This window comes from Sebastes fasciatus, chromosome 18, assembly GCF_043250625.1.
Source record: "Sebastes fasciatus isolate fSebFas1 chromosome 18, fSebFas1.pri, whole genome shotgun sequence".
NCBI lineage: Eukaryota > Metazoa > Chordata > Actinopteri > Perciformes > Sebastidae > Sebastes > Sebastes fasciatus.
In genome coordinates this window covers 15,381,583-15,396,171 of record NC_133812.1, presented here as the reverse complement: position 1 = coordinate 15,396,171, position 14,589 = coordinate 15,381,583, and the positions used below count along the sequence as shown (strand labels likewise).

Genomic DNA, 14,589 nt, shown 5'->3' with positions numbered 1-14,589 from the left:
AATGTGAATATTTTCTGTTTCTTTACTCCTTTATGACAATAAACTGAATATCTTTGAGTTGCGCACAAGACGAGACATTAGAGGACATCATCTTGGGCTTTGGAAACATTGATCAACATTTTCCACCATTTCATAGACCAAAAAGCTGACTGATTAATTGAGAAAATAATCAACAGATCAATCGACAATGAAAATAACTGTTATTTGCAGCCCTAATACTATGCATCTTATTATTCTAAATTCCCCTGCATGGGATCAATAAAGTTGATCTTATGTCATATTATCTTTATCACTATGATAAGGTTTTATGTTTTACTGAAATTTTACTGAAATGTTGACCTAAGATCAGTACTTTTCTGTTTCCTTGTGTAATTTTGAGGCCAAAAAACAACACCTGAGACACTTTAAACGAGCGTTTTGCCTATTTAACAACAGAATCAGCTCCACAAAAGCTTATCATTTAACGCCACATTTCCACAACATTTGCGAGACCGTGTGAAAATTCAAATAGGCTTTTGTGATGTTATCATCCTGGTCTGATCTGTGTTGTTTACCAGTCTAACCTGTCTTTAATGACCTGCTGTTTTTTTGATGCCTTTAGTACCATTTAACCACCACTGTGCCCTTTATTCTTTCCTCCAGGAGGTTTAATTGTATACCATTTCAAACAGCAGCTCTCTATTCAGACTCCCTCTTTAAGGATACGCATGGGATATTTGTGTTGTTTGCTGAGCTGTAATGTTGGGCCCCTGCTGTTTCTCACCTCTATTGTAACGCAGGCCCGGTTTATAATCCACTCCTGGCCCGGGCCACTTCACACCTCGGTGAGCACCGTGGACTCCCGCTGAGTTTGGATGGGATTCAATGACCAACCCTTTACAGGGCACACCAGAGACCTACACACCTGCTACCCAAACCAAATAACTCCTCCAGCGCTCTGCTGTCCCGTCTCTTTGTCCTGCAGGTGTCCGTTCCACGAGTCAAAAGGTTAGCAAATAGAGAAGTCATAGCTAACCATTACTCAGAGTAGCGATGTCAACAAAGTTTTGACCTCAGAGGTCACCGTTGGAGGAATGTGGACTTAATGACCATCAGGGGAAAGATAAATATTCCAGACGTCATTAAACAGACAGAAGGTGGGGCAAAGATTTCTATAATGAGTCAGTAGGAGCTGGAGAGGGGAGGGGAGCGGACCTATAAGATCAAAGCATACCACCTCACAGCAAGCTTTCAGGGTGTGGACTTCAGTCATTAGGGTGGGAGTCATCAGAGCTTTTATAACACTTCATCCCTCATAAAAGGGCAGTCTCTAAAAATACCTAAATGTCTCTGATAGGTTTAACAGCAATATTTGCTCTTTGTGTCACACTGGTAGAATACAGACATTCATTAAGGTTGTTAAACATGACAAACCATATTTTATGCATCATCAGATAATTTGTGTTATGAATCCTCTTGTGGACGGAGACAGAACTGCAACCAGCTGCTACATAAAAATGCCAGTTAAAGGCAGTATGAGTTGGATTTCCTAAAAAATCTAAAAAACAATGTATAGAATATATTATCACTCTAGCAATCATCATTTATGACCCACTAGAAGTGTGTGTCGGTTTCTGCACCCTGCAGTCTTCTGCCTGGATTTTCTTATTTTGCTGTGTTTGGGATGTTTAATGGGCGTCAACCTCTATAAAAATAGTGACCAGGTGTCAGATCATAAGGGCACATGGCGGAAACAGCGCCACAAAAAATATAGCAAGGCAAAACGCCAAGCAGACAGAGCTTTTCACCCACTGGTAAGCACCCTAACCCTAATAATACACGAGGGCACTCGGCATCTGATTGGACGAAATCTTTCCCTCGCCGGCTGCTGCTCCCAGCTTTCAAACTGGAACTAACATGGCGGCTCGTTTGGAAACTTTCATCTCTTATTTCACAAAAATAGCTCACCGAAATGTGTTTCTGAAAACATTTTATGCGAGAAATAAGCTATGCAGTTGCTGAATCTGTCTTTATTTTGGATTCACAATGCTTAGTTTAAAAGTTTCTCGGGAGTTTCCAGAGGCGGCGAGTTGCGCCGGACGCCCCAGATTTGCATAAAGTAGCCTGGAGCTCATCTTTATGAAAATGAGGACCGGGCGACGTGACGGTCTGTCTCTCCAATTGCACCGCCAAGCTACCAGAATGCATTGAATGGCTGCTTACATGCGTGGAAAGGACGGAGGCTACGCTCCTCATTTGTTTAAAGTTGAGCTCCAGGCTACTTTATACAAATCAGGGGCGTCCGGCGCAACTCGCCACCTCTGGAATCTCCCGAAATTTTTCTAAAATAAGCGTTGTCGATGTAAAAATAAAAACAGATTCAGCAACTGCAGGGCTTATTTCTCGCATAAAATGTTTTCAGAAACACATTTTGAATTTGTTTGTGAACTATTTTCGTAATATTAGAGATGAAAGTTTCCAAACGAGCTGCCATGTTGGTTCCAGTTTGAAAGCTGGGAACAGCAGCCCACGAGTGAAAGCATTTGTGGGAAGTGAGGTGATCCTTCGCGTCCAAAAACGCCCATGTGGACACGTACCATAACCGAGGACAGGGGGCGTGCACTTCTGTTGTCGTTGAGCCGGTCAACTGTGAATGTTGTGTTAACTAACGGTAACCAACAAATCCTACTCATTCTGCCTTTAAGTTAATGATAATTAATGTACTTTTGATTAACTTATTGCTAGGACATTTACCTGTGAACTTGCTCTTGCCTTCACCACTGCACTTAAGAAATACTAGCTAAAATATTACACCCATATCCATGTTCAGTTCAAGTTTTTGTTTACTTGTCATTCCAGCTATAAAATCTCTCAAGACCTGGGTATAAAATCAACAAAGCATCAGACACAACATAACTGTGCAGTCAGCTTGAATGTTTTTCATTCTATCGTCACGTTATACACCCACGATGACAGGACGGCCAGAATAACAGTGAATCATATTATTAGCTCCTTTGCTGCCATAACATATCTGATACTTCTCCCTCAACACCTCAGTCTCCCTGGAGAAGAGACACTCTGAATGCCACAACGCCACCTGTGTGCCCCTGAGTTTATGTTTCTAAATACCGGCACAGCTCAACGTGGGGAGGTGGCACCCAGCGAGGACACCGTTGGAGGAGGAGGAGGGTGTGATGGTGAGCATTTAGGAGTTTCAGGGCAGGAGGGGTCTCAGAACGTCAGTGTTAATGATCACATAGAGCCCAGTGAACAGTGAAACCATTGTAACTGCTGAAGCTCACCATCGCAGAGCCCGTGCCTGCTACTGTCTGAATGCATGCAAATCCGAGCTTGACGGGCACCTGTTGTGGATTCTTGCCCTTGACACCGCTCCGGTCTGCTGGGTGCTGGGTGTTGTTTGGTCTCGTTCTGACCCAGACTTGAACTCCCTCACAGCTGTCACTGATCCACAGCTATTCCAAACTCCTCTGGCATAGAGAGCAGTACTGGATGATACAACGAGGGAATGAAAGATGCCACTGACGAGTCTAAAAGTCAATGCATTTTCCATTTTCCATTAAGATTACTCTGTATGTGCTGTTGAGAACATACAGGCTGCACGTTTATTAAAAATATGTTGTATTTCAGCTATAAGTAACTTTTTTTTGGGACAGTTTATACCATCGGTTGAAAGTAACAAAGCACTTTTACTCGAGTACTTGTACTTTACTTCAGTGTTTCCATGCATTTTATGCTACTTTCCACTTCTACTCTACTACATTTCAGGAGCAAATATTGCACTTTTTTACTTGTTACTATGCAGATTCTAATTTAAAAAAAATAAATATGATCAGTCAATTAAATCTGTTTTTTAATGTCTGTTTTTTAATGTTGTTGTTTCCTGTGTTTGGTGAGGCGAAGACAAATTTCCAACCTAGTGGACAATAAAGATTTATTGTATTGTATTATTGTATTGTAAATAAATAAATAATATAATAAAAAAGGATAACAATAATAAATCTTTTTTGAAAAACATTTTAAATAACTAGGTTGTAATAATAAGGAAGGAATTAAAAATAATAATAATAAATATTTTAATTCCATCCCTTCAATCTTTTTATTTTTTTATTTTTGCTCAAATCTACTCTTTTCTTTAAACAAAACAAAAAAAAGGATGAAATAGTCACAATAATTTTAGGAACAAAATCTTAAATAAATTATGTATCTGTTGTTTTGTTTGTTTGTTTTTTTACAAATATCCAAAATTATTGTATTATTGTGTTGTAAAAAAAAAAAAAGGTAACAATAATATTTTTTGGGGTCAAAATAATAAGGAAGGAATCAAAAATAATAAATATTTTAATTCCATTCCTTCAAATATTTATTAATCTAGTTATAAAGTATAAACAAGGCTGGTCCTTTAAGTCCCGGGTCTTTGTTTAGCTTGTGTCGCCCTCTGCTGTTCAGGCAGTGTAATTACACCACTACAACACCAATAACAGAACAGTTCAGTGAAGACGACTGGAAATAGAGGGACACTTGTGTTGTAAGGTAAGCTATAAATTAAACACCAAATTAAATGCACACAAAGTGTCATATTCCTCCGAGGCATGAGGACTTTAATTAGGTTGTAAAATAACTATCGTGTATGTTAAAGTCGTTATTTCGAGCTAAAACTTTAGTCACACGACGTTTTGCAACTAAAGCAAGATTTTGAAATTGACCAAAACATTTCAAAATCACTCAATGCTTCTGAAAGAGTCATTGCGAGACTCAACAGACAAACATTTTGTTTTACTTTGGAAACTTTGTAGGTAAATAAGCAGCAGTGAATCGGCCATTATTCCCACTTTATGAGGTTTTCCTGAAATGAGGAAGTGAGCCCACCTGACCGCAGGTAGGTGAGGGAGTGGCCACCTGCAACCTTCTGCTCGACCAAACTAACTAACTAACAGTGTGAGACACACAATCTGTCAGGCCTGGACTCACCGAGAGGAATTACACTTTCTGTCAAGCTTTTATTCTTTTAGAGGGAATTAAACCAGAATCAGGTAAGACACAAGATTAATACATGCTTATGTTTATTTCAGCAGAGGGAATCACAGCTTTACTGCTGCTGAGGTGAGTCATTACAACTAATACAAGTGCTTGCATGCAACAGGCCCACATTTATACACTGCATTTAAACCTGAGCTTAATGAATCCAGTTTATTTGTTGAACTGGTTATGTTTTTTCCTCTTTTAAAAGATGTCCCTTCTTGTTAAGACCATGCAAAATGTCAAACTTGTCTTTGAAGCTTGAATAGTTGTATGTTTTTGTCAAGATATTGATTATAATAATGATTGATTCTTCACAATGTGAAGCACTAGCTGCCATTTTCTCCCAAAGAGAGAGAGATAGAGATAGAGAGAAAGAGGAGTTTGTTCATTATCAAAGCAAGTCTGTGCAGGTGAAGCAGCAGCCAGCCACATTCCTGTGCCTGGGGTCATGACAGTGCAGTGTGCAGACCCTCAGCAGCAGCAGCACAACACTGTGTGTAGACAGCTCAGGCCTGTCTGATGAATGCCTGCCTGTGTTGACAAGCTCCGAGCAGGAAAAAGAGGCTTCACTATAACCACTGTACTCACTCTGTGTTTTTGTTTAATGTTTAATTCAGTGATTTGTCGATATACTTGTTATACAGGTGTCAGATCTTTATCTCAAAAACATTCCTTTCTCAAATTACTGATAAAAAAAGTCCCTTCTGTAGGATAGGTAGCATAGGTGTAATGTGATTTCTGACAGTTTTGTTGCTGACAGTTTTCCTAGAATGCCCACAAACACTATCTGATGACACTTCTTGAAGGAATTGATGTTACTACAGTCAGTTGTGCATGTCATGACACATTCTGGCAAAGGCAGTGTCTTCCATTGCACCACAGTCAAGGGTTGAACCTGTGTAGGAACTGGAGTATAGCTGCAACTAACAATTGTTTTTATTGTTGATTAATCTCATAAAATGATGAAAAATGGCGATCAGTGTTTCCCAAAGCCCAAGATAACGTCCTCAAACAAAATGCTAACTTGAAGTATGTCAGTTGTTTTGGTTTTTTTACATCAAAATTAGACAAAACACAGAAAAGTACTGATCTTGGGTCTAAATATCAGTAAAATTTCAGTAAAACATAAAGCCTTGTCATAGTGATAAAAATAATATGACACAAGGTAAATTTTGTTGATCCCATGCAGGAGAATTTATAATAATAAGATGCATAGTATTAGGGCTGCAACTACTGATTATTTTCTTTGTTGATTAATCTGTCGATTATTTTCTCAATTAATTGATTAGTTGTTTGGTCTATAAAATGGTGGAAAATGTCAATGGGTGTTTCCCAAAGCCCAAGATGACGTCCTCAAATGCCTTGTTTTGTCCACAACTCAAAGATATTCAGTTTACTGTCATAAGGGAGTAAAGAAACCAGAAAATATTCACATTTAAGACGCTGGAATCAGAGAATTTAGACTTTTTTTCTTAAAAAATTACCCAAACTGATTAATCAATTATCAAAATAGTTGGTGATTAATTTAATAGTTGACAACTAATCGATTAATCGTTGCAGCTCTAAACTGTCGCCCGACTGATACTGGATTTTTCAGATATTTTAAAAATCTAATAACAATATGTATCTGCCCACAGTAAAAATAACATAAACTAACAATCTTTGGATTTGGATCCTTTGATTTAAAAAAACAAACATTTTTTTAGATTTTGAACAAGATACGTACTGAGCGAGACATCGCAACTTGGCATTGTTCTCTGATGTAAAGGTGACTATCTCTAATTTAAAGTAATAATCTTTAAGATTTTCATTTAAATAATTGTCTGTTAAGTCACCATCTATGGCCGAATAAGGCAACTCAGTGGTGATTGAGCTTATGGCCCACTGATGTTCACTGTGAAAGCCCTTGTATTTGCAGTATTACGAACTGGGGTTGTGTTCCAAATCGCATACTTTTTCTTTTTACTCTTAGTACATACTACATTTACAAAGTACGTACTGTTGCATGCAGTAAGCATACAATTGGGACGTAATACTTCGTCATAACATTGTTCCTTGAACTTTGACCCTCTTGCTCATATATCTGCTAACTTTAACTCGAAGCCATTGGACTACCACCGGATCTGAAGTGAAGCCAATGTGGAAGTGTCTTAAACTTGCATCCTAATAGCCAGCAGGGGGCGACTTCTTCAATACAGCATGATGTTCATTTAGTAAATTATGGTCCCATTTAGAGTCAAATAGACCACAAAGCAGGATATCCTTTAGGACGTGGCTATCTTGTGATTGACAGGTCGCTACCACGGCGTTATCCGGTCTGGGAGTTGTCCGTGTTTTGGTCTTAAAACTTTAACCCTGTCACAGTGTGTTTTCAGTTCATGAAAGTTAATTGTAACATTATGGTCGTCTAAAAATGTCCTATACAGCGTTCGGTTGTACTTAGCTCCACCCTCTCGTGTCACTTCTGGTTGCAAAATACCAAGACGGCGACGGCCAAAATGCAGAATTTGAGGCTTCAAAACAGCAGTCCACAAACCAATGGGAGACGTCACGGTGACTACGTCCACTTATATAAAGAGGCTATGCTCAAACCTTGTTTGATTATTGTCTCGTTGAATTGCTTAGTCTTTAAAATGTCAGAAAATAGTGAAAAATGTACATCACTCTCCCAAATATCCAAAGTGACATCTATGTAATATCTTGTTTGTATGACCGAAGGTCCAACATAAAGATGATGAATGATTAATTGACTATGAAAGTAGTTGCAGAATATTTTTCTTTTGATCCACTATTAATCGACTGACTGATCGTTGCAGCTCTAGACAAACACGATGCAGATCTGCAGTAAGCTAATATCGGTTGATATATCGGCTTGAACAGTTTATTGGTCTCCTCTCTCTATCAAGTGGAGCCTGGGTGAAGTTTGCAGCTGCTCCGTCAGGAATTTCATTCTCATTTGTCACAATGTCTCACCCCAAGTCAGTCCCTGTCATTCACCTCCTAGATATACTGTACAGTACGTTCCTATCAAAACACACAAGAGTTCAGAAATGTAAGAACGGCAGCAGTAACGTGCAGGAATAGCTCCTGATGTTGACAAATGTTTGGGTACTGAATATTCCCTCTGCAGCGTTTGTTGTGGCTGAGCGTTGAAAGAGTTTGTTCAGTCCACCTTGCTTTCAGTTCGGGATAAGAATCTCCCTCGGGAACAGTTGTTACCATAACAACTCAAGTGCCAGCATGACAGTGTGTGTGAGAGGCAACAACATTGTGTACGTGTGCCTGGAAAAGTGTTGCTTTTGTTCATTTAAAAAAAAAAAATAGAGAGTTGTTAGAAACACGTCGAAACACTTCATGGTGATTTTAAAAAGGGGCTTTTTGTTGTTGACAAAACTCTCCTGCTGTTAAAGTAACCGCCAGACTGTTTCCCAACAAAATTACAACATGGTCTGGCATCATTTCAACATTTTCAAGACTAATGCTAATACAATATGAGTTTTGGCACGATACCAAAAGCCTTTTTGGATATCTTCCTTTTTTATATTCAGCAAATTAAGTAAAACTTCTCAAATGTTAAATGCTGAAAACTTACAAAAACAGTATACAATTGGCAATATTATGATTTAAACCCATAATTGTCTGATTAAAGAATAAGTAACCAAGGCTGTGAGTTGATGGCAACTTTCAATTGCCAGACCATTACCCGTATTTATCAAACTTCTAAAAATTACACCTAATAAAAGAGCCAATTTAGGAATAAACCTGTTATTTAAGACACATTAATGAAGCAGCTTACTCCGACTTACAGCAAAGCGTAAGAGGAACCTTTAAGAGCAGACGTTTGCTACATTTAATCTTGTTTATCTTCTAAAATGTCCTTTTAATTTTACTCAGTGATATGTTTTTCTACGATTATTTTTAACAAGTTTATTCGCTTGAAATCTGTAATATGTGCAGCAGCAATTATCATGTGAAATTAACAATAATCTAATGAAATAAAAATGTATAAATGAGGATGAAATAACAGGAAATTGGCTTAAATGGAAACATTTGGGGCTACCCCCTCGTTTTGGTCTTAATATTTTTTTTATATTTTTTATGTTTTTCTCATGCTGAATGACTTATTTCTACGAAACGTATGAGCACATCTCTGTAAGCACAAGATTTAAAGTGGTGCTGAGAAACTGATCTGTCGATTAAATCAACTAATAGATAAGTCGACAAAATCGTGTGTGTTAGTCGACTAAGAATTTCTTTTGTCAAGAACAGCTCAAGAAACTTTATCTCCTCAGTCCTTTCTCTATACCTCATTGTTCTGGGTTTAAGTGTTTAAGTGTTAAGAATTAAAACTAGACAAACATCAAGTCTCACACACTTGTTGCCTGATGTGGACTGGAGGTCACGGGGATTCAACAATGACGCAGAAAACAGGCCTAAATCTTCACCATTCAGTCTTGACTTTTTCTTTCCAGATTTCCTTCTTTGTGTTTTGTTTTTGTAACTTAGCTTTTGTCCAGCAGATTATGCAATGCTGTATGAGCATTTGTAGTAATCTGTAATGTATATACTGTATGTCACCAGGTTAACTCATTGTTTATTCCACTCGAGCTAAGGAATGTATTTGTATATCCGCCTCCCCACATACTTCAACCCGTGGATGTTTTTTTTTTCTCAGAAGTAATCTTAAACTTCGCCCTCGGCCTCCTCAATCCCCTCATGTCAGGCCTCCCACACCCAGGTGATGGTGGTGCAACATGCCGGCCACGCTGCACACTCATCCTCTCTCTCTCTTTCCCTTTCTCACCACACACAAACACACCCACACAGCCCTGCTGGGGAATTCATGGCCTCAGGCTAACAAAACACAACCTCGTCCAACAGCGGCGGAAAGCCCTGAGAGAAACTAACACGGCTTAGCAGCTCCCTCGCAGCACTACTGCCAGCATGGAGCTTCGTTTATGAGAAAACACGTTATGACACTTTTCTGACGGACACTGTTGTGAGGTGGGTAACCCGACAGAAATATCACAGCTGGCTGCGTTGTCAAGGTTGTTTTAAAGTATTTAGCTGTGTTTGCTGAGTTAACATGCCCTCAGATGTTTGATTGACAGATTGATTAATGTGAGGAGTGGAGAGTTATGTTTGGGGGCTTAAAGGTGCTGAGAGTATTTTCGTGATTTTTTTATTTCATGTATCAGTTGGTTGCTGCGTGTCTCTATGCTAGATGTAACCTGAAAGTTCAATCAGAATGTGTGCAAGCTTTCAGCTTTTTTCACCCATGGGTGCACTGCAGTGAAAAGATTTCGGTCGACTGTTTCCAGGTGTGTAGCAGCGCCTGTGACTTTGGCTGCGTGCTCAGGTTTTTATGATGTTTAGTAAGCGTCCGTCACCATGTTTGTTTAAGGCTAAGTGGTTGGAGCAGAATCTCAGGCAGCTGGGATGTGTTTTTTTATGAGGTATTCATGTCTTTTAAAGGCAGGATTGGTAAAGATTTTAGAATTTTTTTTGTTATATTTGTTGAAATTCTCATTACATATTGACAGCAATCAATAAATCAAATGCTCTGGCAAAAAAAAGAAAAACATCTGGTATCTGTGGCTGTTTCAGGACTGTAATAAACCCGTCCAATTATTTAATTCGGCCTGAATGTAATGATTGGATGGGCTAACTGCCTACCTGCGCCGTTCACGTTCATTGGGATTGTCTTTGGAGGGAGGCCTGAAGTGACGGACTTCATTCTCTCTAGATTTAGCGACTTTTGGAGCTATAGTGCTGCAAGCTACTTTCATTCGAAAAGAGTTGGCAACACTGGGCTTGTTTTTTGCTAGTTTAAAAATCTAGTTTTCTCTTACTAGTTTTTCAAGATCACCCACCCTGCCTTTAAAGGAATAGACATTTGAGAAAAACTCTTACTCACAAGAGTTAGATTAGAAGATCGATACCACTCTGTATTTCTGTACGGTAAATATGTAGCTGGAGGTAGCAGCCGGTTAGCATAGCTTAGCATAAAGACTGGAAACAGGGGGAAACGGCTAGCCTGCTTTGTCCAAAGGTTACAAAAAATCAACCTACTAGCACCGCTAAGGCTAATGAGCTGAAGTATAAAGCAAGGCCTATGGAAAGGAGGCTGGGTCACGGACGGACATGGGTCTTGGGGTATGGGGTATAACACATGCACAGTGTAACTGAAGCTGCGGTCGTGCGTTGCGATTGGCTCAATTTCGGTGAGTGCAGGCGAGATTTTACTGCGCATGTGTTATACCCCCGGAGATATGACGTGTGACCCAGCCTCCTTTCTATAGGCCTTGGTGTAAAGCAGGAAGTCATTGCACTTGGCCTGGAAATACTCTGGTAATTTACATAGCCCCCTTTAATACGACACAAATTGTCGTTTTTACTTTCCGTTTTTTGTACAACAAGATATAGCGTGTTAAATATTGAACTATGGAGGTGCTGGTAGGCAGAAATTATTACCCTCAGACAGAGCCAGGCTAGCTGTTTCCCTCTGTTTCCAGTCTGTATGCTAAGCTAAGCCAACCATCTCCTGGCTCTAGTTTAAAGGAAAAGTGTGTAACATTTTGGGGGAAGCGCTGTCCGGCGTTTTGAATTTAGTATTTATTATAACAATTATTATGGTAAGGATGGCCTCTGAGTTACCGCAGTTTTGGAAAGGGAGGAGTGAACGGAGGGGTCCTCAGTTGGTTGCAATCTGCAACCACACCGCTAGATGCTGCCAAATCCTACACACTTTTATATTGAATGGACAGATATGAGAGTGGTGTCAATCTACGTGGTGTCAATCTCAATGTACACTACATCCCAAAATGTCAAATTATTCCTTTAAGGACAAGAAGCTGCTTCTCTACATTTGTAGGTTTGTCCACCTCAGATTCTGTCCCTGTCAGCCAGTAGATAGCTAGTTTCTCCTTCAATACGGCAAATGTTATGAAATGTAAGTTGGAGAAGATAATACAAGTCTGCACACTGTCAACATTTTGCTTTATGAATCACACAGGCCCTCACTTGAAATCACTGTTAGGAAGGAATTTAATCAGCGGATCTCTGAATCAAATGATGTGAGTCATAGACGCCACATGGCACAAGATCACAGCATGAAAGTGAAGCGTAGCATGACTGTAGTACTATGATGAAGCAAGTCACAGAACAGTTTGTACTCTTGTTTTGAAGACACATCGTCACTACACTTAAATCTTGATACTATATGAAACAGGATTTCCTCTTCCTTGTGTCGAATTTGTCTACTTCAGGGTTAAAGATATCAGCCAGTTAAGGACCCCTGGCGTTTCACTACTCATTCTAAATCTTAATTAAAGTCTTTTTCCCCCTTTGTCTGTCGAAAGGATGTTACGGATATGATGGTGCCGACCCAGCCTTGAAGATGTATGAGGTGATGTCCGGTGACACCCTGTCCTGGAAGGTACCCAGTCCAAGACAAAACAGCACAGACTCCAGCCCCGAATCGCAATTCACTGGGGACGGAGGGCCCGTCAAGATCCTCAAAGTGTGCTTCTGCACCAACAACAACCTGGGCAAGAACTTCAAGCTGGTTAAATGTGACGGCTCCTGGCAAATAAGGGTGAGAGTACTCTACAAAGATATGGGGAAGGGAGGTGATGTGTCAGAAGACAGATATCTGTTTTATTTGGCCTCCTTAACATGCTGGAAAGTTAATACATCGTTTATCACTGCACAAACAATCTAAAAAAATTTCAACATTTCTTTTACAGATAATTTATTAGCCCTTACACGTAAAGATGAAGCCACCACAAAGTGCAATAACTGGAAGGGTGACAAGAAATACACAATATTTAAAAACATTTTTTTTAATTTTGTCTCCTTCAGGCCATCATACGTTCGATTCTGATCTCTGGTCGATTGGGCCCGGACATCGTACATGTAGGATGCTACGGTCTCCTGTTGAAGCACATCAAGTCAGAAGAGCTTCACTGGCTGCATCCGGATCTGACCGTCGGAGAGGTGGAGCAACGCTACGAGAGCCATCATGTGGAAGCTGAGTGGAGGTACAGATTCCTTACTGGATTGTTTGTGTCTGATTTGATCTTGTAGAGCGAGCGTTTGAAGGTCATCTGTTTAGAGACATCTTAGGGCTGCATTATTTTGAAAAAATATTTAACTGTGATTATTTTGACTGATATTGCGATATCATTAGAGGGAATGATAATTTATTAAATCATTATTCTCATTTTCATTGAGAAACAAATTAAACTGATTATTGTGTGATTTTTGCAGGGATCTGTACCAAACAAAGATGTTTTCTTAAGTCTGTAGTATGTGGTGTGTAGGCCAGGACATCTCTGCAGCACCACAGTATTTAATTTTAATCGTATTTTGAAACACATTTTGCCTTTTTAAATATAAAAAAATATTGTGCCTCCTGCGATTTGAAAATTGCAGCAGGCCATATTCTGTTTCGATAACATTTTGATTAAGTGCAGCCCTAAGGCATCTACACTGTTTTGATATTAAAGTATGGCGTTTAATAAACTTGCATGGTGTATCTGTTTTCTTTTTCAAATGCAGGTATGACCTTCGGATCAGATATGTTCCTTGCAATTTCTTGGAAAGATTCAAAGATGACAGATCTACGTTAGTGTATTTTTACCAACAGGTAAGTGTATTTTATTTTTTCCTTTTTGGCTGGTATGGAATTCATTGTGCCGATGGATATTTGGCAATAAGAGGTGTTGTTTTCAGCAGCTGTCAATATGTCCACTGGTTTTGTGGTGATAAAGTTTCATTTTCTGCAGTTGGCACTCCTTTTGTTTCGAACAAATCTACATATGACTAGAAAAGTCCACTCAGTAGAGTATTGGTGTGTATATGTATTAGGTATATCTGATTTCTGTGTTTGATTTTATGACAGGTGCGTAGTGATTACATGCAGTATCATGCCAGCAAGGTCAGTGATGGGATGGCGCTGCAGCTCGGTTGTTTGGAGATCAGGTGAGTCACCGCACTCCTCATCATTCTTTGGCTCTCAAACTCTTAATTGCATTTATTTTATTGAATGCAGTGATGATGGTGACTTGACGGAGTCGTTAGAGTTATTCTGACAAGTGTTATACAGAATGTACTGTGGTAAGTTTCACGTTAGTGATTTGGGTTATTTTGGGATAGAGCGACAAGGATTAGTCGACTAATTGATTATTCAATCAACAGAGAAATAACCGCCAACTCTTTTGATAATCAATTAATTGTTAAAGTAATGTTTAAATGCTGTTTTCAGCCTCTCAATTATGACGATTTTCTGCTTTTCTCTTGTTTTATATCATATTAAACTGAATATCTTTCATTTCTATTTGACATTTTATAGATCAAATGATTAATCTAGAAAATAATTGGCCGATTAATCAACAATGAAACACATTTTTTTTTTTACAGGAGATTCTATAAAGACATGAATGCAAAAGGTCTCGAGAAGAAGTCCAACTTTGAGCTGCTAGAGTAAGTTTATATTTTCCATTAATCTTGTAACTTTGGCGACATAAATTCACTCATTATTCTGTATGGATTGATAGTCAACCCTTT

General features: G+C 39.1%; 1 protein-coding gene and 1 long non-coding RNA gene across 5 annotated transcripts in view; both read left to right on the top strand.

The window, feature by feature from the left end:
• Positions 1 to 3,976, top strand: part of LOC141755798 (uncharacterized) — a 32,766-nt gene extending 28,790 nt beyond the window's left edge. For all 3 annotated transcript variants that reach the window (XR_012591339.1, XR_012591338.1, XR_012591337.1), the window contains exons 2-3: positions 780 to 987; positions 2,839 to 3,976. This is a non-coding gene — a long non-coding RNA (uncharacterized LOC141755798). The remainder of the gene's footprint in view (positions 1 to 779; positions 988 to 2,838) is intronic.
• A 441-nt stretch (positions 3,977 to 4,417) lies between these two features.
• Positions 4,418 to 14,589, top strand: part of ptk2bb (protein tyrosine kinase 2 beta, b) — a 27,466-nt gene continuing 17,294 nt past the window's right edge. The window contains exons 1-7 of one of the 2 annotated variants that reach the window (XM_074614929.1): positions 4,464 to 4,530; positions 4,794 to 4,876; positions 12,381 to 12,616; positions 12,883 to 13,061; positions 13,582 to 13,669; positions 13,925 to 14,004; positions 14,443 to 14,505. In XM_074614929.1, coding sequence (XP_074471030.1) covers positions 12,419 to 12,616; positions 12,883 to 13,061; positions 13,582 to 13,669; positions 13,925 to 14,004; positions 14,443 to 14,505 — 608 coding nt within the window. In that variant the 5' untranslated portion in view covers positions 4,464 to 4,530; positions 4,794 to 4,876; positions 12,381 to 12,418. Of the gene's footprint in view, positions 4,531 to 4,793; positions 4,877 to 12,380; positions 12,617 to 12,882; positions 13,062 to 13,581; positions 13,670 to 13,924; positions 14,005 to 14,442; positions 14,506 to 14,589 lie in introns of both variants that reach the window. The other variant, XM_074614930.1, reaches the window with a different exon arrangement.